Below are 20,888 nucleotides of genomic sequence, written 5' to 3'. Positions count from 1 at the left end.
CGACGTAGCACATAAAGGACCGTGCTGTTGATACTGTCGGTGGTTGTTGTTGCAGGTGTCTGTCAGCGTGATGCAGGACTGAATCCAGATGTTGACCTCCATGGGCCTGCTTACAGGCAGCCAAAGCTATGTATAGGACATAACAAAGAGGCGTGGAAAACAGCTGATGGCGCGTTTAATCCGGATAAAACAGGTAGATTACATTTCTAATACAGAAATAAATCAGGTGAAGGCATATGGTGACCATTTCTTTTTCATGACAAGTGTAGGTCTCTATAGACTACAAAGGCGAGAGTCCACAGTGGGATAGTGGATGGCGCTGAGCCGGGAATTGTTCCTCGAGGGCAGGGTCTGTGCTTTCCTTCTTTTTGGAGCCCTGATCCTTAGCCACAGCCGGCACAGAATAGGCACTTAATGGATGCTGATTATCTTGCGTTGTCCTGCCTTTGACACATATGCTCCTGGGCAAGTCACTTAATTCTCCATTTAGCTCCTTGAGGCTTAGTAACAAATTAGCTATCAACTATATTAAAAAATAACTTTCAGCTGTGGTCACTGACATTGATGGGGGGAGTTCTTCAGATTAATGTAATGGCAGGTTTTCTGCTTATGTTTTTTGAAATAACGCACATGGTGCATTCTGCTTTTGTGATTCTATAGCAGCGTTCCTAAATGACTAGGATACAGTTTCTAAGGCAGGGCAGGGTAGGTAGCCAGCCAGCCTCCAAGCCAAGACCTGAATTCAGATCTCACCTCTGCCACCCTGGCTGTGTGATCCAGGGCCCCAAACAGCCCTCCAAGGCTCTTCACTTGCTTTTAGTGTTGTCTCATTCAGGAGTTGCCTTTAATCTAGTATATAGCCCACTCTCTTCTTGTGTAAAGATCAAGGGTCCAAATTCAGGATTTTTTTTGATGTGTCCGACTTCTCTATGCTTTTGGTTATTGTTTCAATATCAAACTTCCTTTGATGTGGATGAGGAATTTGTAGTTACTGAAGATTGAATCCTGGGAATTAGAATAAAGCTCCTCTTTTTCTTCATCTCTGTAGACTCCAATGGATTTGCTCTCCACCATTTTAGGTTGCATTTAGTGGGGCAGTGCCAAATGGTTTCTTAATGAGGATGTTAAACAAAATGATCCTTTTCCCCTGTAGTAACTTGACGTTTTTCCTTCTCCTCCTCAGAGTACGGCACGCCGGTTGTATGCAGTGACTTGGGGGATAACGCCCCCAGTTATTCCAAGAACAGAGACTCCTATCCTCTGCATACTACCCGGGGTAGCCAAGAACCCAGTAAGAGTGAAGAAGAACACCCCCTGTTGCATGAGGCGGTCTCGCCCCAGAGCAACGGCGCTCTTGCTGGCTCGCACCCAGAGGGCAGTGGAAACTCTCTCTACCCCAGTAACCACGACAGAATGCCGGGCTCTGGTGTCCAGAAGCCTCTTGACCACAATGGTAGGCGTTTCGCTTTTTCTCTCCTATTCATCCGTCTCCCTGAAGAAAGGATTGATCATACTCCATTCCCTGTAAATCATGACGATGTGCCAGGAATTTGGAGGTGTTTTCATAACTGGGATGGACGGGAACATAACTTGATGTGATCTCTTTTTTTTTCTCCATAGGAGGCTCTTTAAACGATTTAGGAAAATCTTCTGAGTCTGAGTCTGTAGTCTTAAACCCTTTGCCTTTGAGGACGAGAGGGGCGGCCCTCGCGGGAGTTTCCAGCGCCTCCTCCAGCTTCCCAGAACTCCCTGGCAATGAAGCCCAAGCCAAGACTTCTCTTCCCAACGGACACCTGTCCAAGTCCTGTGACTCTAGTCGTGAGCCTGCAGCACCACAAGGAAACTTCCATGTACAGAGAAATGTGCCATTACTTTTTGTACCAAATATCTAGGTTCTGGCTACCTCAACTCGGGAACCCTCATCAGTCTTGCACAGGAAAAGAGAGACCCACATCCCTGAAATTGTACGGAATTGTACTTTCCACGGGCAGTCGGGAGTTGGAAAGCAGACTTGTGTCTGAAGCACACATGCAAAAGACTATTATGTACAAAAGGAAGACAAAGTATTTGATACAAGTGTACATAAGAGTTTTCATATATATAAATATATATATATTATATATTATATATATAAATCTATCTTTTCCAGAGGCTATTTTAATCTTTAGTGCATGATGGTTAAAGGAGTGAAATCTTACAGTTTGGGCGATACTGTTTTCCATACCAGGTTGCTGTTCAAATTTTTGAGGAAAATGATCCTGGTGCCTTAATGCATGAATGAAATGTGCATCAATGAAAACCACATTTGTTTCAAAGTATTGATTGGATCATTGAGCGCCAACCTCCCTTATCTTGTATTGCACGTCAGAGGGTCAACGGAAATGACAAGTCTTGAGTAAATGAGCCAGTGGGGCCGGGAGCTGCCCCGGGACTCACCGCACAAGACCGATTTCATTCTGTTCAGAAATGGCATTTTTGGGGGTAGAGGCCATTTTATGACTGTCTTTAAATGCTGTAGCCCATCTTAAAATCCACCTTAAACATAAATGGGTAAACGTGGCACGGGGTGTAAAATAATGAAGGGAATCACTTTTCTGCTTACACACACTAAAATCCCAAGTCCTTCAGTAAACTGGCCCTGCCCTTCATTTTAATCCCACGTGCCCCAAATCTGCCACTGGCAAATAGATCCCCCTGAGTAAGTGGGCAGTTTGGTCTCCAAATTCACTCTAAATAAAACAAATGTGGTGTAATAGATCAGTATCTTATAATTTCGATATGAATCCTTTTCTTTTTTTTTTTTTTTTAATTTATATAAAAGCTGCTTCGATTGGTGTTGGTACCTGTGGATGATTTTTCACTATTTTTAGTTTTGCTAATATAAGATCGGGCAGCTAGGTGGCACAGTGGATAGAGTGCTGGGCCTGGAGTCAGGAAGATTCATCTTCCTGACTTCAGATCTGGCCTCAGACACTTCCTAGCAGTGTGACCCTGGGCAAGTCACTTTACCCCTGTCTGCCTCAGTTTCCTCGTCTGTCAAATGAGCTGGAGAAGGAAATGGCAAACCACTCCAGTATCTCTGCCAGGAAAACCCCCAAAAGCGGGGGGGGGGGTCACAAAGAGTTGGACACAACTGAAAGACTGAACAATACAAACTGCAAAATATTGGCCCTGGTGAAAAACGTTTTTTTGTTTTTTTTTGTTTTTTGAGGGGGGTAGGGGGAGATAGGAATAGGAGGGATAGGACTAGGGGGGAAATAGGAAGGAAGGAGAATTCATTTCTCCTCAGGGTCTTAACAAAAAGAACTTAGTTGCTTCCTAGCGAGTGCACACCCACGTGTGTACACGGCCTCAGTTGGACCAACACCAGGCCGGGGTGTGGGCCGTAACCTTGCCAGCTGCCTGTCTACTGGCTTCTAGGTTCTCTTTGCACTTTTGAGACAGGTGGCTCCCTATGTTGAGTGCCAACATGTAATATGTCGAATTTCATCAAAACTCCACTAACAATGAAAAACCCTGGAATAAACGTTAGGTCAAAGCAGGGCATCAATGTTACGAATAGAACACTTTTCATTGTGCTTTTGAATGCCTGATCACAGTTGCAAAATGTCAGCACATGTGTCACATTAAGAATCTTTTCTTTTTTATCTTCTGACAGTTAACTGTCTCATGTTACTTCCACAAAATATGTGAATTTGCTGCTTCTGAGAGGCAATGTGAAAGAGGAAGTATGGCTTTTGTGTACAAAGTTATTTATTTATAGAAAATTTGGTACAATGTTGTACGTTGAAAAACATGTAAAATATTGACGTGTCTAACAAATGGCATTGAAGTGTCTTTTAATAAAGGTTCATTTATAAATATTAATTTTCCTGGACTGATTTGAACTTTTCTTGGGGAGAAGAGTGGGAACAGGTGGGAAGGCCTTTTCTCCCTCTCGGTGGAGGAAGCAGGATTTTCCATGCAGTGGTGATGGCGCAGAAGAGGCTAAGATCTGAGCTGCAGCCGCAGTTGCCAGACAGAACGAGAAGTTCCATACCTGGCACAGGCCTTTCCCGCTTAGAGGGTCTCATTTCTGTGACTGACCCAAGTGAGTGTGTTCGTCGCTCTATGGTACCATGAGATTTGTTCAGTTGGATGATTCTAGCACTTTCGTCTTCACTGGTTTGCGGCGGTGGTTAGACGCAGACCCCCTAGACCGACCCGACACTTCTGAACTCCAGTTGAGCAGACTTCCTCCCCCCCATAGTCAGAGCTGATCCCGCACCCTAAAGGCTGGCTGGCTTGGCTGGCCATTCAACCTGGAGGTGAGAGAGCAACTGCATGTTTATAAGTGAAAACTGAAGGCAATTAAAGCCACGGACCTGATTGCCGAGCAAGAATGTCTGTTCTGCACCTGTGAGTCTAAACAAAGCTATAAACTTTCACAAAATGAATCAAACCCCAAACAAATGGACTTTCTTTGTGTCTGGAGACTCAGGTGGCAGGAAGTGAAAAATCTTCCGGGTCATGATTTGTTCACTAGTAGCGGGGTGGAGGATAAGGCTGAGGATCCCCTCAGAAAGCTTTGGTTCAGCCTACTCCATGGACAGGACATTTCAATGTAATTTTATCAAGACTGGATTTCCAGATCCTAGAAAATTTGCTGCAAGGCTCCAGCCTCAGCTTCACACAAAGGAGGGGAGGTGCAGGGGAGCAGAGGGGATGTGGGAGACACGTGTCTTCTGGAAAGAAGGGTGGCTCGGCCTTTGGAGATGATTCACGGGCTTGCTTCGCCAAGTTAAAACAGCAAACTGCGTGTCTGGTCGTAAGCGCCAAGAAAGATGAAACCCCCCAAGCTGATTGCTGCCATTCGTGGGATAACGCCGGCAAATAATCTGAAAAATGGGGTGGGGGAGAGACAAAAAGGGGTGGTAAGTGGCACTTGTGGGACAGATGGCACCCACCAGACTTCCTAAATCTCCTAGGCCCAGCCTACTGAGGACCCCGGAGCAGGGATGTTAGAGGCCAGACCCTTGGTCCACTTGAGGGTTGGATGGCACCAGGAGTTACTTCAGCTGGATCCTGGCCCTGGGGGTGAAGCCTCAGCCCAGCCAACTGACTCAGGAGCCTCCCTGTGTGCATAAGGGTCCTTAGATACTCATTTTTTGGCTGATCAGCCAAGCTCCCCATGGCAGCTGCTCGTAGGCTGAAGAGACAACAGGGTCCAAGACCAGCCCAGAGGCCTAGACCGGGCCGAACTGGGAGCCCGCACAGTCAGGATCGGGACGCTGCCATCTTTTTTCCAGCCGTATTCTGCCACTCCTCTGATGGCAAACAGGGTTTTTTTGTTTTTTTGTTTTTGCTATTTTTCCCTCCTTCCAACCTCTTGACCCCAAGCACTGGGTCTGGTTCCTATAGCTCCCTCAAACTGAACTGCTCACATGCTGCCCTCCCATCTGAAGGTCTAATCCTGTTCTGCAAGTCAGCTGTTTTTTTAGCTAATTAACAGATGCAGATGTACCGGGCTGCCCAACACTCACCATCCTCGCTAGAAATAACTGGAGACAGTGTTGGACGGCACATCCTTACTCTGCTCCTGGTTCAGCTCTTAGGTGCAGGGATGTGGCTGAGAACCAAGCCCGGCTTAAACAGAACATTTGGTTTTCCTTAAAATGGCCAGGGAGGGCTCTGGGTCAGTCCCGCTTCCCCAGTGCCTCCTGTCTGTGCCCTTCTGACTCCTGGCTCCATTCCTCCAGGCCATTCTAAGACCCTTACCCTTCTCCCCACCCTCTCATTCCCCACTAAATTCTGGGGCATGGTGCCTCTATATTTTAAATAAATACACGGCACTCCTGGTGGCTCGCCAGGTAAGTTTAGGTCTTAGGGGCCAAATATAAAATAGACTTGGCAATGAGTATAGAGACTGAATGGGAAAAAGTGGAAGCCGGTGAGCAGAACAAAACTGCACCTGATCTCATAGGTCCTGAAGTCACCCAAAGAATGGCAGGGGAAGCAACAGACCCGCACCAGGGAAGCCTGAGAGGAGGAGGTTCAAGGAACAGTTATCCCTCAGGTCTGCTGAAGGAGTACAGCTCTGCGGTGGGGGGGAGCAGCGGGGAAGGCCCTACTCTAGAGGCCGAAGCAGCCTCCTCACAGGGAGGCAGGGGAGCCCTGCATCAGGTGCTGCTCCCTTTTCTGGGATCCGATGGAAGGCCCGGCTCTGAGCCGGCCGCCCGGGCTGTTGCTTTCTATAAGGGTTGCTGGGCTCTCTCCTGCGGCCTGTGGGCAAGTCCGTGGGGAGGTCGGCAGGCTCTCCGCGGCCTCTTTTGGGGCTGGTGGTAAGGACGTCTGCTGCTCTGGGCCCTGCCTGGCAGACCCACAGATGGAAACGTTTTATGGCTTCGCTAGATGACAATTGGGTCTATTATCATAATTACAGCCTTAAAGTTGGAATAATTTGTACGCGGCATGTCCCAGGCCAGCTCTCCAAGGGGGCCCCGTGCCGCAGCCTGGTGGAGCTGCCGGGGCAGGCCTGCAGCATCAGGGCCTTCCCTCCGAGGTGCCTCCCCCACCCCAGTCATCTCCTAGGGACATGGCGCTCTGCCTGCTGTCCCCCTCCCCACCCACCCCAGGAAGGAGAGCCCCTTGAGCTAAGGCCCCAGCTTTTGCCTTTCTTTGTATCCCTGGGGTTTAGCACAGTGCCTGACACACAGCAAGCGCTTAATAAATGCTTGTTAACAACTCACAAAAAAGGTGTCAAGAGGCTGAAAAAATTGCTGTAATAACCTGCTCCCTCCAAGAAGAAGCTGAAGTTTAACATCTGGCTGAAGGGCGCCAGCACAAATACTCATTGAGGGCAGATCCCTCTCCCCGTCTTTACGGCACGGTGTCCTGTCACATGGAGGCGGATCGGTGTCAGAGATCGGGGAACAGACTTTAAGTGATGACAATTGGGCCAGGAGGCGGGGAGGGAAGAACGGCTGAAGTCCTGGTCTCCAGAATCCTGGCAGAGCTCTGGACTAGACTCTGCTGAAGATGAGCCAGGCTCACACTGGGCCCGTCCTGGGTCCTGCTCTGTCCAGGTGAAGAAGACAAACTATGGGGGAGTTCCTGTGGCAGACTGGACTTCACAGGAGCCATCCCAGGTCACGTGATGCCACACTTCCAGCTACAGACCCAGGTGTGCCCTCAGGGCTGGGACCCACCATCTGAAGAGGATGTGTCAGTTTGGGAAGGGCTTTTACCTGTAGGGAACCACACCTGGGGAGGGCCAGCAGGTATTTGTGTCGGTCTGACCGATGCAGCAAGGCTCCGGGAGCTGTCCAAAGCCCTAATGTGGGGAGGGGGCAGGGCCGGTCCTGGGCCCCTAGGCCAATGACCTTTCTACCAATTTATGGTGCTTAAAGAACCTAAGGAACCAGAGAGTAGACCACCATGGTAAGGCCCACCTCCCCCTAGATCTCCATCACCATTACCATTATCTCCATTTTAGAGATGAGAACACTGAGGAGCCTCAGAGAGGTTTCATGACTGGTCTGAGGTCATCTGGAGAGGAAGAGGAAGAGACTGGAACCCTGACCAATCTGCTTTGCCACACGGTCTCTTTTTATTTTTTTTCAGAGCCCTTGCCCAGGCTCACCCAGCTAGGAAGTGCAAGTGTCTGAGGCTGGATTTGAGCTCAAGTCCTCCTGACTCAGGGTGGGGGTCTATCCACCACACCCTCCAACAGCCCCTCAACAAGAAAGCAACCATGGGCTCTTTGCTTCTCAGGACAAACAGAAGGTGATCCCGGTGAAGACGGGCAGCTCCTCCCGCCCTAACTGCTGTGCTCTCAGAGGCCCAGAGAGGCCGGGTCACGGAGTGAGGGATGCGCGGGGCTAGGGGTTTCACGCCCCTCCAGACTCCAACACCAGAACTCCTTCCGCTCGCCATTAAGCAGGCGTGCCAAGGACCACGTCTTCCACTGGGAATGGGCAGAAACACTTGTCCAGCTGGAGTGCCGGGGGCTGCTCATACTTGGACCATACTTGTGAACAGTCTGGAACTGAAGACTGGTACCAGCACTCACCGAGCGCGTCACATGGAGCTGATCTCCAAGGTCCCTCTCCTGGAGCGGCCTGAAACTTTATCTGGCTCGGAGTATCTGAATGATAATTGGAAACATGGCCGAGCAAATTAATTCACCCAAGGCCAGGAGAGATCTGAGAACTCCTTGAGGCCTCCCCCCCCTAATTGTAGAGAGAAGGACATTGAGGCCTGAGGTTCTCACAGCAAGTCGGGGCTAAGCTTGGTCTTGGAGGCCTCCTGAATCCCACCGTCACACGGCAGGCTCCCAGGCACTTTTCGCTACCCCAGTTTCCTTCCCCAACATCTGTTTTAGCTTTACTCTTCCCAACTCTTGTCTCAGACCATTGTTATGGTCTGTTTTCTGCTGCCGATTCTGGCCAATCTGTTGTCCCTCTCTGGTGGATGCAGAAGAGACCAAGAAGTTACGTTTCTGGGTCTGGGCTCAGGAGAGGATGCTGCTCTCAGGCCTTCTCCCTTCTGGACTCTGACTGCTGGAGAACCTGCGCTTCCTGCCCAGCAGACTGGGACCAAAGGCCGGCCACCGTGAGGAGGGGTCCAGGACTGATGGGCAGGAGCTGACCAGCTAGCTGGCTATTCGTCCTCCTGATCGAGAAGGCTGATACGCAAAGTGCCAATGTAGAAAAGAGCTCTTCTGTTGGAAAGGGCTTTTTCTGTCCCTCTCTGGCCATCCCAATTTACAGCACTTCTGGTTATGAATTGGAGAGTCCCCCTTTCTCTTCCTCAGACTTCTGAGAGCTGGGCCTCGGATGATCGCATTGCCCCCACATATCTCCTCTCCTCAGAGGCTCAGAGATCAGCCCCGCTTGGCTGAATAGAAATACTTGACAGCTCAGTTTTTTTCAGGAAACATGGACTCAATAAGCAAAAAGACTGCTTAGGATTTGACCATTGTCATGCATAGTTTTACCACACAAGCAAATGGGGCAATAAAATTCATCTGTTTGTGATTGGTTATAATCCAGAGACACGGACCGACATATGTATTCAGACAACGTGCTGGGTTGTCCAGCTTAATTCACCAAACATTCATTAAGCGTGTTCTGTAGGCAGAACAATGAGTGAGGGGCTTGGGGAGATTCAAAGTTCATTTAGGACAGAACCCTTGAGTTTCCGTCAAGTGTTTATTCGGCACCTCTATGTGCCAGGCACCGTGCTAAGTGTGGGGAATACAGAAAGGCCCTCAAACAGAATGCAATCTGATGGGGGAAACAACAAGCTAGCCGAACAAATACAAACAAGCTACAAATAAGAAATGATGAAGAGAGAGAAGGCACTGGAATCAAGAGAGATTGGGAACGACTCCCTTAGAAGGAAGGGTCTTAGCTGGGACTTAAAGGAAGCCAGAGAAGTCGGCAATTATGGCAGAGGAGGGAAGAGCACGCCAGACTTGGGGGACAACCACAAAGAATGCTCAGAGTCAAGGGATGGAGGGTCTGGTTGGGGGAAAAACAAGGAGGCCGGTGTCACTGGATCAAAGTCCAGTTAAATATGGGATGATGCACTATAATCACTATAATATTATTGACAAATCACTATAATATCAAGTAAAAGAGGGAAAATTCATTAAAAAGGCAAAATCATGAGGTCCAAAGAGAAAGATGATTACCACTGAGGCAGATTTGGAATGGCTCTAAGGACCAGGTTGAATATTAAAGAATGGCTGGGAGAGAGAAAGGGAGGAAGATTCTGATGTAACAGCTGCACAGAAGCAGGACAGGAAGGACACACACAAAAGGAAGAGACAATACGAGGAAGGGAGCAGGGTTTGGTGAGACTGGAAAGGAGGGGATTGCGGAGGGCCTAAACGTCCTAAGAAGAGTTCCTTCTGCTCCAGGAAGCCCTCCCTGGCCACATTCCTTTTTGAATCACTCCACAGAGCCGGCTTTATACCTGCTTGTTTGTCAGCTCCTCCCTGACATGGCGAGCTCCTTGAGGGCAGGCGCTCTTTGCCTTTAGGTATATTCCCAGAATTAGCGCGCAGCTGGCATATAACACACGGAGAAGAGCCAGATCTCTCCCAAAACTGCCGAGGGTTTTAGACCAAGGTGTGGGACAATTGGCTCTACCCACCCTGAAAGATCTGTTAGAAGTCTGTTCTAACAGGCCCAACTGGTGGAAAGCAAGGACTGTGGTAGGAAAAGGAAATGGGAATTAAGAGAAAGTTAAGACACATAATAGAAACTGGAGTCAATAAACATGGGAAATACTTGGATGTGAGAGGTCAGAGAATGGGAAGAAGGGCCAAAGAGAATGCTCAAGCCTTCAAAATGGGAGAATGGAAGAATGCGGAGTCACAAGAAGGAACAGACACTGGCTCAGTTGCAGGCTGTGGGGGCTATTGTTGGAGGTGTGTGTGCATCTAGAACTCAATGCTGAAAACAGAGATTTGGAAGTCTCTTCACTTCAGCACACACTGACTGAGCCTCCATAAGTTAGAACTAGGAAGGGCCATGGTTACAAAGACAAAAACACCACGTTCCCTGCTCTCAGCGAGCCCATGTTCCACTGTAGGACTAAAACCTGCATGGAGGGATCAAGGAAGCTTTCCCAGGAAGCCCCTCCCCTGGAAGGAAGGTAAAGATCATTAAAAGCAACCCCAAGGAAGGGTTAGTGAAGGAAAAACAGAGCAGGAGAGGAAGACCAAGTTGGGTTGTGTTTGGGGAACCATTCACAGAACAGTTGGGCTCTAGTGCAGAATCTATGAAATAAAGTGAGAAAGTCCCTTTGAGAACAATTAGGTATGAGCCACGGCAGGAATGGGAAGAGAGAAGGGACTTGAAAAGGATGCGTTTACAGGATAGTCCAGGTGACAGGGAGGCAGGTGAGTAAAGAAGACAACAGCAGATTAAGGAGATATTGGGGTAGAATCAACAAAACTTGGCAATGGTCTGGATCTTGGGGCTGAAGAAGAGAGGGAGTATATATAGCAAGTTTCTCTGATAAAAGTCTCATATCCAAGGATTATTCTACAGCTGAGAAGCAGGATGTCTGGAAGGATGATCGTGCTCTCTACAGAAAGTAGGGAGTGTGGGGGAAAGAGAGGGAAGGAAAGAAACGGGGAAGAATGGAATGGAAAGGAGAAAGGCAGGAACAGAGGGAGAAAAAGAGAACCAGTTAGCCCTAAAAATTATCCACATGGCACACCATAATCCTTCTAGGGCAGGCCAATGTCAATTTAAGCCTTGCCAAATAAACAGAATCCAAATGTGGGAAAGGAGGAGAACACTATCGAGGGAGAGATGGGAAATTACAGCAGGCAGGAGGAAAGGAATATCTCCAGTGTGGACAAGAGCAATGTTCGCAGCGGCATCCTTACCCAGAGATCCCTTGTGTCTTCCAGACCTCGAGCAGGGCAGACAGAACATTTCCACTGGCAGTATGAGAACCCACCTGCATTTCAAAAACACAAACCCCCCAAGTTCAATGCTTTATATATCTTCCTCACTACAGAACTCCTGCAAACAAAGTCAGACCGGATTAAGGAGAATGCTTCCTCAAACAGTGTGGTGGTCCAAGAAGACACCAGGTTAGAGTCATGAGCCTATACATACCACACAGACATACACCAACTTATTTGTCTCTATTTGGTTTTTAGAACAGGAAGTTACGAAAAGGACTCTACAGGTTGGAAGAGCCTTGATAGGGAAATATTAAATAGTAAGCAAACATCTTAAGGAAATCCCAGGTTATTTGGAACATAAAATTTTTTCAAAAATGAAGAAACATAATGTATTAAATAGGTTGAAATCGATTTCACTGACAAACACAACATACTCGGTTCAAAAAAACAACTTGCTAACTTTAAATAATTACTTTTATTTATGAGTTTTGAAATGCTGTAATTAAGGGGAATGGCACACAATGATATTACATTCAATTTTTAATGAGTAACAAATTTTTAAAAATTTTAAGGAATTTTCAATAAAGGATTCTTATACATGGACTAATCATAAGCTGTAAGCTTTCTTAATTTAAAGAAGAGGTGCCTGAGGCTGAGAGAGTTTAGCCGATTTTTTCCAGGTCACACAACTGACCCTGGCCCCCTCGCAGGTGAGGGCTTCCCCTGGCAAAAAGCACAGGTTGGTTTCACTTCTCCTTCAATAAGGAAAAGACACAGGATGAGGGCCCAGTGAGTCAATTGACAAACATTTAATGGTTTTTTACCATGTGCCAAATATGGGATCATGTATTAGAGATACAATACACACATGAAAAGAAATAATCCTCTTAATCCACTCTTAAGGAGCTTACAGGCTAATGAGGAAGACAACACATATGTGAATAATAAGGAAACATGGAATAAATACAAACAAAGGTGGGCACCTACAGTTGGGGGCTCAGGAAAAGTGGCATGTAGTTCCTGGTGGCAGTGTTTGGGTTCCTAATGAATATACGACAACTATAAAAGGGGACATCATAAACAAATGTAAGGGACACAGAAGACATTTCCTTTTGCTTCTATGGAGACGAAGAGTTTGTGACAAAACAAGAGAGAAAGAATCAGGATAAAATGCATAATTTTGATTATCTAAAATGAAAAAAAATTATTCAAACAAATCTAATGTAGTAAAAATTATAAGGGAAACAGATAACTGAGGGGAAAAAAAACACTTAGTAGCAAGTTTCTCTGATAAAAGTCTCATATCCAAGCTGTATGGTGGGAACCAGATTCAAATTGGTAAAAGTCATTCTTTAAGAGATAAATAAATGGTCAGAAGATGTGAACAGGAAAGTTTCAAAGGAAGAATTCCAAGTTATCAACTACCATATGAAAAAAATGCTTTTAAGTCATTAATCATCAGAGTCTATGCACGTGTCATTTCAAAATTACATTCTTCCACTTCTTACCTTTGCCAACATAATCCTTGTCTTTGCCACATCAAGGGGTGTGGTGACGGCTGCTGCAAATCCACCTGAAAGAGAGAGATGGTTTACTGATTACATTCCCTTCCCCTACTTCCTGATTCCCCAAAATACATAGTTTCATTTATTTATTTTTAAATTTTCTTTTTTTTTTTCCAACCAAAATAATTTGATTATCTGGAATCATATCAGAGATCTTGCTTATAGGTACTGGACAGAGAACTGGACCAAAGTCAGAAGATGAGGCCCAGCTCCAGAACTCCTTTATCAGGTGACTGGGTCCATTTTCTCCTCTGTAAGATAAGGACACCTGACCCGTTTACAAGGCTATGATGGGGACTCTAAAGTAATATGTATGAAAAACTATAAAATACCATATGGGTACGTGAGGACAGTCTTCTAGATATGGTGACTTTTTATTTGTAGAAATGGGGTTTAAATTTCATCACAGATATTTACTAGTTCTGGCACACGAGGCAAATCACTTCACCTCCCAGTTTCCTCATCTACAAATTGGTGCTAGTACCTATTACCATTTTTGAGGATTAAATAAGATCTATAAAATGCTTTGCAAACAAAATTATAATGTTAATATCAGCTACTATTGATAGTATAAAAAATACTGTGAATTTTATTTTTAATGATGTTATTTTAGAAGCTCCTATATCCTGTACTTTTAAATCCATCATGATGTCTATGTGTGATGCTTCTAATTAATCTAGAAACTTCTGGTCTCTATTTCTTTATCTTCAACCATATTTTATGGTGCATTTTTGGACATCTTCTATACCTATTTTTACACAGAAATGTCAAGTCTTGTGATCCAAACTGAAATTCTTTGGGAAATCTGATACTGAGGAATGTAGTCCAGAGGAAAAAGCACTGATCCTGAAGTTCAAGAGCCTGGGATGCTACTGTATGACCTCAGGCAAGTCATTACAAAAGTGAGAGGATTGGGCTCAGAAGGTCTCTGCTAGATCCAAGTCTCTATGACCCTGTTATTTGGCTAATTTCTTCAATGAACATTTACCTTCTACAACAAATGGTGGTACATGAGCTCTCTCTTTCTCTCTGTGCTCTCTCTCCACCCCCCCCTTTCTCTCTCCATCCATACACCCCTTATCTGTTTCTTATCTATCTATCCTGTTTATCTATTCTTTCTTTCTATCTATCCATTCATTCTATCCATCTATCCTGTCTGTTTCTCTGTCTTTCTCTCCATCCATCCATCTAACCACCCTTTTCTTATTAAAGCCAAAATAACCTCAGCCTTTCCTGGTGATTAACTTTCAATATGCCTGACTGGAAGGGCAACTAGATGGCACTACAGCGTATGAAATGCAGGGCTTAAAGTCAGGAAAACACATTTTCCCAAGTTCAAATCTGTCCTTAGATCCTTCCTTGCTGTGTGACTCCGGGTAAGCCACTTCACCCTATTTCCTCATCTGTAAAATGAACTGGACAAGGAAATGGCAAACCATTCCAGTACCTTTGCCAAAAAACAAACAAACCAAAAAACCCCAACAACAACAACAAAAGTCTTGAAGGATAAGAGAGAAATGAAGAATGTCTCAAGAGCAAATGCTTGACTGGATAACACTATTGCTGGGCTCCCATATGAATTCTTCTAGCTTGGTAGAATCAAGCTCTCCTCCAAGTCCTCAAGGAATATATCCAAACCATAACAAAACTTCTACATAGAATTTTTGCAGGAGTTTTATATTAGTTATAATAGTCTGTATTCTATTAATCAAGTATACTATACTAAAATGAAAAGTCACATGTTAACATTTTGGTTACTGTTTAAAACAGGGAATTCTTAAAAATTTGGGTTAGAAATTACAAATCTCACTAGAATTTTCAAATCACACAAAAAACATATTTTCTTCATTCATTTGCTAAAGTCAAATTTAAGTAAATATTAAGAAGACTACTTAAAAAGGCCAAGTCTGGAGAAGTGAGATGTTAAAATGTAACTTTGTCCCCCACTGATTCTTAGTAGTCATGGAAGCACAGATGCTTGATTGCTCCACACACCAATAACTGTCAAAGTATGGCTCAAGAGCTAGCATTAGTGTTATCCATCCCTTTCAGATGGTCTGCAAGGTTAAAACTCTTTTCATAATAATACAAATGTATTTTAATTTTAGTATTATTATGAAAATTTAATTTTAAACATGGCAAATATCAATAGATATAACTCACATAAACAAAAGTTTTCTGGAATCCTTAATAATTCTTAGGAATGTAATGAGGTCATGAAATCAAAATGTTTGAGAAGTACTGCCCTACAAAAAGCAACCTTTCTCCCTTTTCCACCAAAGCTGGAATTTCCTATCCATAAAACAAAATTTTATTTTATTTTATTGAAGCTTTTTATTTTCAAAACATATGCAAGGATAATTTTCCACTACTGACCCATGCAAAACCTTGTGTTCCAATTCCCATCCCCCCCATCCCCCACCTCCTCCCCTACATGGCAAGTAATCCAACATATGTTAAACATGATAAATATATATGTAAATCCAATATAGGCATTTATCTTGCTGCACAAGAAAAATCAGAGCAAAAAGGAAAAAAAAACGAGAAAGAAAATAAAATTCAAGCAAACAGCAACAAAAGAAGTGAAAATACTATATTGTGATCTATACTCAGTCCTCTCTTTGGGTGTAGATGGCTCTCTTCATCACAAAACCATTGGGACCGGCCTGAATCGTCTCATTGTTGAGAAGAGCCACGTCCATCAGAATTGATCATTGTATAATCTTGTTGTTGCCATGTACGGTGTTCTCTTGGTTCTACTCACTTTACTCAGCATCAGTTCACGCAAGTCTTTCCAGGCCTCTCTGAAATCATCCTGCTGATCGTTTCTGATACAACAATAATCTTCTATAACATTCATATACCATAATTTATTCAGCCATTCTCCAACTGATGGGCATCCACTTGGTTTCCAGATAAAACAAAATTTTACAGTAGTGGAGGAAGATCTTCTGAAATCTCAATCATAGAGAGATCTCTTCCCATCTTTTCTTAAGTATGCCCGCTACTTTCAGTCTCCTCCTCTCACTACCAATTCCAATTTTAAAGACTGAATAGAAAATCAGGAACTTAAATTTTGAAAAGAAAGGAATGTCAAAAATAAATAAATGATAAAAGAACATCTTCATCCATCTTCTTTACATGGCCATTCAACAGATGTTCAGGCCTGGAATATCTTCTATTTAAATTGGTATTTGTTTATTCAAACAAGTTGGACATTTACCTGCTTCTAGAATTTCAAAGTACAGAAGCACTTACGTTGACGCTGTCTCTCAGATAACCAGGGAATCTAAGCTGGTGTTATCTTTACCAGTTTAGGGCAAAAACCTGAGAAGGGCAAAAGTTTTGTAAAACCATATTACAATTTTATGTTTTTAATGCTAAGTTGGAGCATTAGCTCTTAGTTGTTGGTCAATCTGGAAGATAATACTTTGTCTTTAACGTCTCTAAATCTCAAAAAGAGACTTTTAGATCTGTGGTCAAACATTTCATAGTGGAAGCATGGTGAAGAAAGAGTGCATTGAGCATTGAGAGAGCAATTCATCTGCAATGATTTAAGCCAATTTAAATTTGGAAGCACACACATAGACAGGAAAAGTCGGGATTCTGATCCAAAGGCAGGTTTCTCCACTGTCTTTCTGACCATTTATGGGTAGTGGCTGAAGGCAGAGTGTATAAACATGTCAGATCTCAAAGGGGTTCTCCAAAGATGGCTAGTCATTGTTCATTTCCCTAGCCTTTGTAATTCCTACAGTGCTCTAGAATAGCAGTTATTCATAATACGGAACATTTTCAGATTAAAGGGAACTTCAAAATGGTCCCAGGTTACTCCGTATCTTGCTAGGGTAAGATTTCCCTCCTCAGTGCACTCTTTGACTTTTAGCCCAATGGATGGGCTGACCAAGAAGGGCACTCATTTCAAGTATTTGCTCTTTGGTGTCTAACATCAAACCAGAGTTAAAGGGATCCAGCTGTGATCACAAGCCCAAAGACTTCCAAAGCCAGAGAAGACCTTCTAAATCTACTGCCTTTTTGCAGAAAACTCAGCGAGAGTGATTTGTCTAAGTGTAGTTCTCTCCAGAAAGTTAAACAGAAAAAGATTACCTGGAGACTTGTCAAAATCCACACTTAGGCTTTGGTTCAGGCAATGCCGGGGAAGGAGACTCCCACCACAAATACAACTCAAAATCCTTTCAACGCACTCTTCAGAGGGTTCCCTGAGCGTGCTGAAAGTGTAAGTGACATGTCCAAGATCATACTACCAAGAATTGTCAGAGGCAGAATGGGAACTCGGGTTTTCCAAACTAAGGCCATTTCACCAAAATGTGCACTCTCCTGGGCAAAATTCTTCTTCTTCTTCTTTTTTTTTTTTTAAAAAGGCAATATAATGATGTGAAATATATGTACAAACTGTGTCACTGGTTAGCTATTTCTTTCTGGTTGTAACAATCATAAAGCAATAGCCAGAAGGTATTTTTCAAATGCAGGTTTTGTTCAGGGTGGAGAGTTATTGCCTTTAACTTCTAAAGACATTGCAAAGAGATTTAAATCTCAAGCAGGTGGATGCTTCTCAGGGCAGTTTTGGTTCTGGGAGGAATCTAAAGAATAAAGGTACTTGAGGTCAACTCTGTCCCTGGAGCCTATGAAGAGGCCTCCAACGAAGATGAGAATTCCACTAGTGGTTTGGAGGACTTGGGAACTGAAGCAAGACCACCAACTCATTTAGCTCAGCAACTAAGTGTCATGTGGAAACAATTATCCCTTATAAGCAAGTCAGACTGGATTCAAACCTTGAGGCAAAAGCCTTAGGATTTTGTTATCAATTCCAGGTAATTCTCTGACTCCCCCCAACAACACCCCGAAAGACACATTAGAACAAACGAGATGGATAGGCTGAGTCTGCATGCATAACAGAATATTGATTTTTCCATCTATCCTGGCAGTTTATAATTTTTTTCCCCTGCAGGGATAGAGTGGTAAATTTCAGTCCAATTTAATTTCTGCTTTGATTCTAATTTGACTTTCTTTGGCATAATTTAAAATGTGTGGCCAAATCTGTCACTTAATAAATCCCCACTATAATAGTGTGATCTTTTAAGCATCTGCATTCCCATTAAAACTGTCTCTTTGCCCTCCCAATCTGTGTGCTGATACAGTGAGTAGCAAGTATCACAGTACATATTCCTTGGAGTCACTTTAGTGTGGGTACAGGCCTAGAGACGGCCCAGATGTCTGGCTCCTCGTTTCTCCTCTGGAGAATGTTTTTTGCCTTCCGGTGGAGAGATCGATCCTCTGCTTTCTTGCTGCCTGTCAAGTCGTCACCCGAACCGTGAATCATGGCCTTCTGCACTACAGACATTGCTAAAGCCCCAGTGAATGCTTTGGGCAGGCAGGCAGCTGCACAGCCTTGTATTCATTGGAAGTCTGTCCTCACAGAAGATTTGACAAATTATTTTTTTGATAACTGCAAGATCCCAAGCGACAGACCTTTCCTCCCCCAACCTCCAATTTAGTAAAAAATCCACACTTATATACACAAACCAAAACCAAAACCAAAAAACCCACAGAAATTTGTCGAAAACAAATTGGCTGTCTTTCGAACAGACACTTTTCCAATGGTTTTCACCCCCCCCCTTTCCTCAGGAAATTTCTCCTCTCAAAAAAAAAAACAAAAAACAAAAAACAAAAAAAAAAAAAAAAAAACCAAACCACTGGAATGGTCTTCTTCTAAACAAACTGGAAATTCTAAAGAATGTTTTTGCACAGTTAATCTTATGAATTCACATTTTTCCCCCTCTTCAGCCCTTCCCAGTATAATATAATCCTTTGCACCTGCAAAAGCTCCACAAACTGCTGACTGCCAAGAGTCGACCACATGGTCCTGCTTCCGTGACCAGAGAGCCTAGATTGAAAGAGAAAGGAAAACACCAGTCATTATGTCGACGACTCGAGCTGAGCCACCTCCTGTGGGTTAACTCTGAGGATGGGAACTTAAGTGAGAAGCTATTTTTGTAGCATTCTTTAGTGATGTCATAAGTGCTTTTCCCAAGGACTTAACCATTTACCAAAACAATAAGGAGTGGGAAATATGTCTCTACTGTACATGAAACAAACCAATTTCAGAAACTAGATTTTTAAAAATTATATTTGTTAACCTCAATACAGGGAAACATTTAAAACTATTTTCTAGATATGGTCCAAATGACCCTAATAAAAATAAATGAAACCACATATGCACTGAGACAGGGACTGGGAAAAGTCTCTTGGGATTCTTTTATTAGATCACGTGGAAGTCCTTTCTCATCGACCTAACTGGATGACAGGGTTGTTAATGATGACAAAACAATTTCCATCACTCCTACCTCACTCATCATAGGTGACCCAGGACAGAGTCCTGAACACCCTTCACTTTTCCAAGGTTATTTCGCTCTATGATCTCATCAGCTCCCAGATTCAATTATCATCTCTATGTTGATGACTTTCCGATCTACCTATCAAGCCCTAATATCTTTCCTAACCTCCCCACTCATATGTCCAACTGCCTATTAGAAAGATCAAATCAATCAATTAGATAGATTAGCTCAAACTGAATGTCTCATATATATCTTAAATTCAACATGTCCAGAACTGAACTTACCTACCTTTCCTCTAGAACTCCTTTATTCTTATATCTCCTATTATTATCCAGGGCACAGCATCCTGCCAGTTTTTCAAGGTTCCTACTTAGTATCATCCTTGCTTCCTCACTCTCACTCTACCACATTCTGTAGAGGGCCACAGACAGTGGGGGAACTCTGGGTGAGGGACAAGACCCTTCAGCCCAAAGGGAACCTGCTGACAATGTCTGGTTCGGCTCCCCATAATCCCTAAGGGCTCTCGGCCTTCCTGAGAAGTCAGGGGGAGTGACAACCTGTGCTGTGAGTGAAGCAGAGGGATACCAGATGGCAAAGAGTCATCTATACACAATAGCAAGTTGTTCATGTGGTCCTGCATGCACAATATATAGTTAGCTCATGTGCAGTGTTGCTATAGCTACATAAAGATATTAGGATACATAAGCGTGAGAGAATTTGGAATAAATGGACTCCATGTTTGGCCATCCACGGGAGTCTTGCCTCATTACTCCTCCACTAAGACCAAGTACTCAGGCTGGACCCGAGATCCTCCAGAGAGCTGGTCCGGATGGTATATTGGACACCCCAGCATGGAGATTCCAGAAAGCACACAACAATATCCAGTCTATAGCCAAATCCTGTCCATTATGCCTTCAAATGTCTCCCCTTTATGTCCCCTTCTCTGCTCCACCACAGCACAATCTCAGAATATAGGCTCTTATCACCTCATGCTGGGATTATTGCAATTCTTGCAACTTGGTCTCTCCCTGATCCAATTCACTCTCAACTCAACTGTCAAATACAACCTCTAAAAACACAAATCTAACCATGACACCCTCCAAGCTCTGTCCTTCCTCCCTTCCACACACATTTAAAAAATTCCAGTGCCTCCCTATCACCTTTAAGATCAAATACAAAATCAACTGTTTGGTATTCAAAGTTCTTCTGGCCTCCTCACCAGGCCTTCTACCTCAATCCACAGCCTCTGCTATTCAGTGACAACTGGCCTCTCTGCTGTTCCCTATATGATGCTCTCTCATGACCCTTGGCATTTTTACTGGCTGTGCTTCAGGCTTGGGTTTCTCTCCCTCCTCATCTCATCTCATCTTCTGGCAGCTGAGTTGAAAAAAAAAATTACCTACACAAGTATAGAGTATAGATGATATGGGCAGAAAGTGGCTCAAGTGAGTTAGCAGTGATTAGCAGCTAAAAGAACTAAAGTGACCTAGATCTCATTAATGAAAACACAGGGCCCAGAGTAAGGGAGGGAATATACCTGCTCTCCTTGGCCCCAGTCAG

General features: G+C 44.1%; 2 protein-coding genes across 5 annotated transcripts in view; one reads left to right on the top strand and one right to left on the bottom strand.

Annotated features, from left to right (window-relative positions):
• The window catches only part of LRIG1 (leucine rich repeats and immunoglobulin like domains 1), a 130,473-nt gene extending 126,606 nt beyond the window's left edge, over positions 1-3,867 (top strand). The window contains exons 17-19 of the mRNA XM_051980425.1: positions 56-193; positions 1,184-1,453; positions 1,621-3,867. Of these exons, the coding sequence (XP_051836385.1) occupies positions 56-193; positions 1,184-1,453; positions 1,621-1,892 (680 nt within the window). The 3' untranslated portion in view covers positions 1,893-3,867. The remainder of the gene's footprint in view (positions 1-55; positions 194-1,183; positions 1,454-1,620) is intronic.
• Positions 3,736-20,888, bottom strand: part of SLC25A26 (solute carrier family 25 member 26) — a 140,156-nt gene continuing 123,003 nt past the window's right edge. For all 4 annotated transcript variants that reach the window (XM_051980447.1, XM_051980437.1, XM_051980456.1 and 1 more), the window contains 4 exons: positions 18,808-18,877; positions 12,919-12,983; positions 11,387-11,460; positions 3,736-4,877 (listed from right to left, as the gene is read on the bottom strand). In XM_051980447.1, coding sequence (XP_051836407.1) covers positions 4,781-4,877; positions 11,387-11,460; positions 12,919-12,983; positions 18,808-18,877 — 306 coding nt within the window. In that variant the 3' untranslated portion in view covers positions 3,736-4,780. The remainder of the gene's footprint in view (positions 4,878-11,386; positions 11,461-12,918; positions 12,984-18,807; positions 18,878-20,888) is intronic.

The sequence above is a fragment of the Antechinus flavipes genome, chromosome 1 (genome assembly GCF_016432865.1).
Source record: "Antechinus flavipes isolate AdamAnt ecotype Samford, QLD, Australia chromosome 1, AdamAnt_v2, whole genome shotgun sequence".
Lineage (NCBI taxonomy): Eukaryota > Metazoa > Chordata > Mammalia > Dasyuromorphia > Dasyuridae > Antechinus > Antechinus flavipes.
This window is presented reverse-complemented; position numbering and strand designations above follow the sequence as displayed.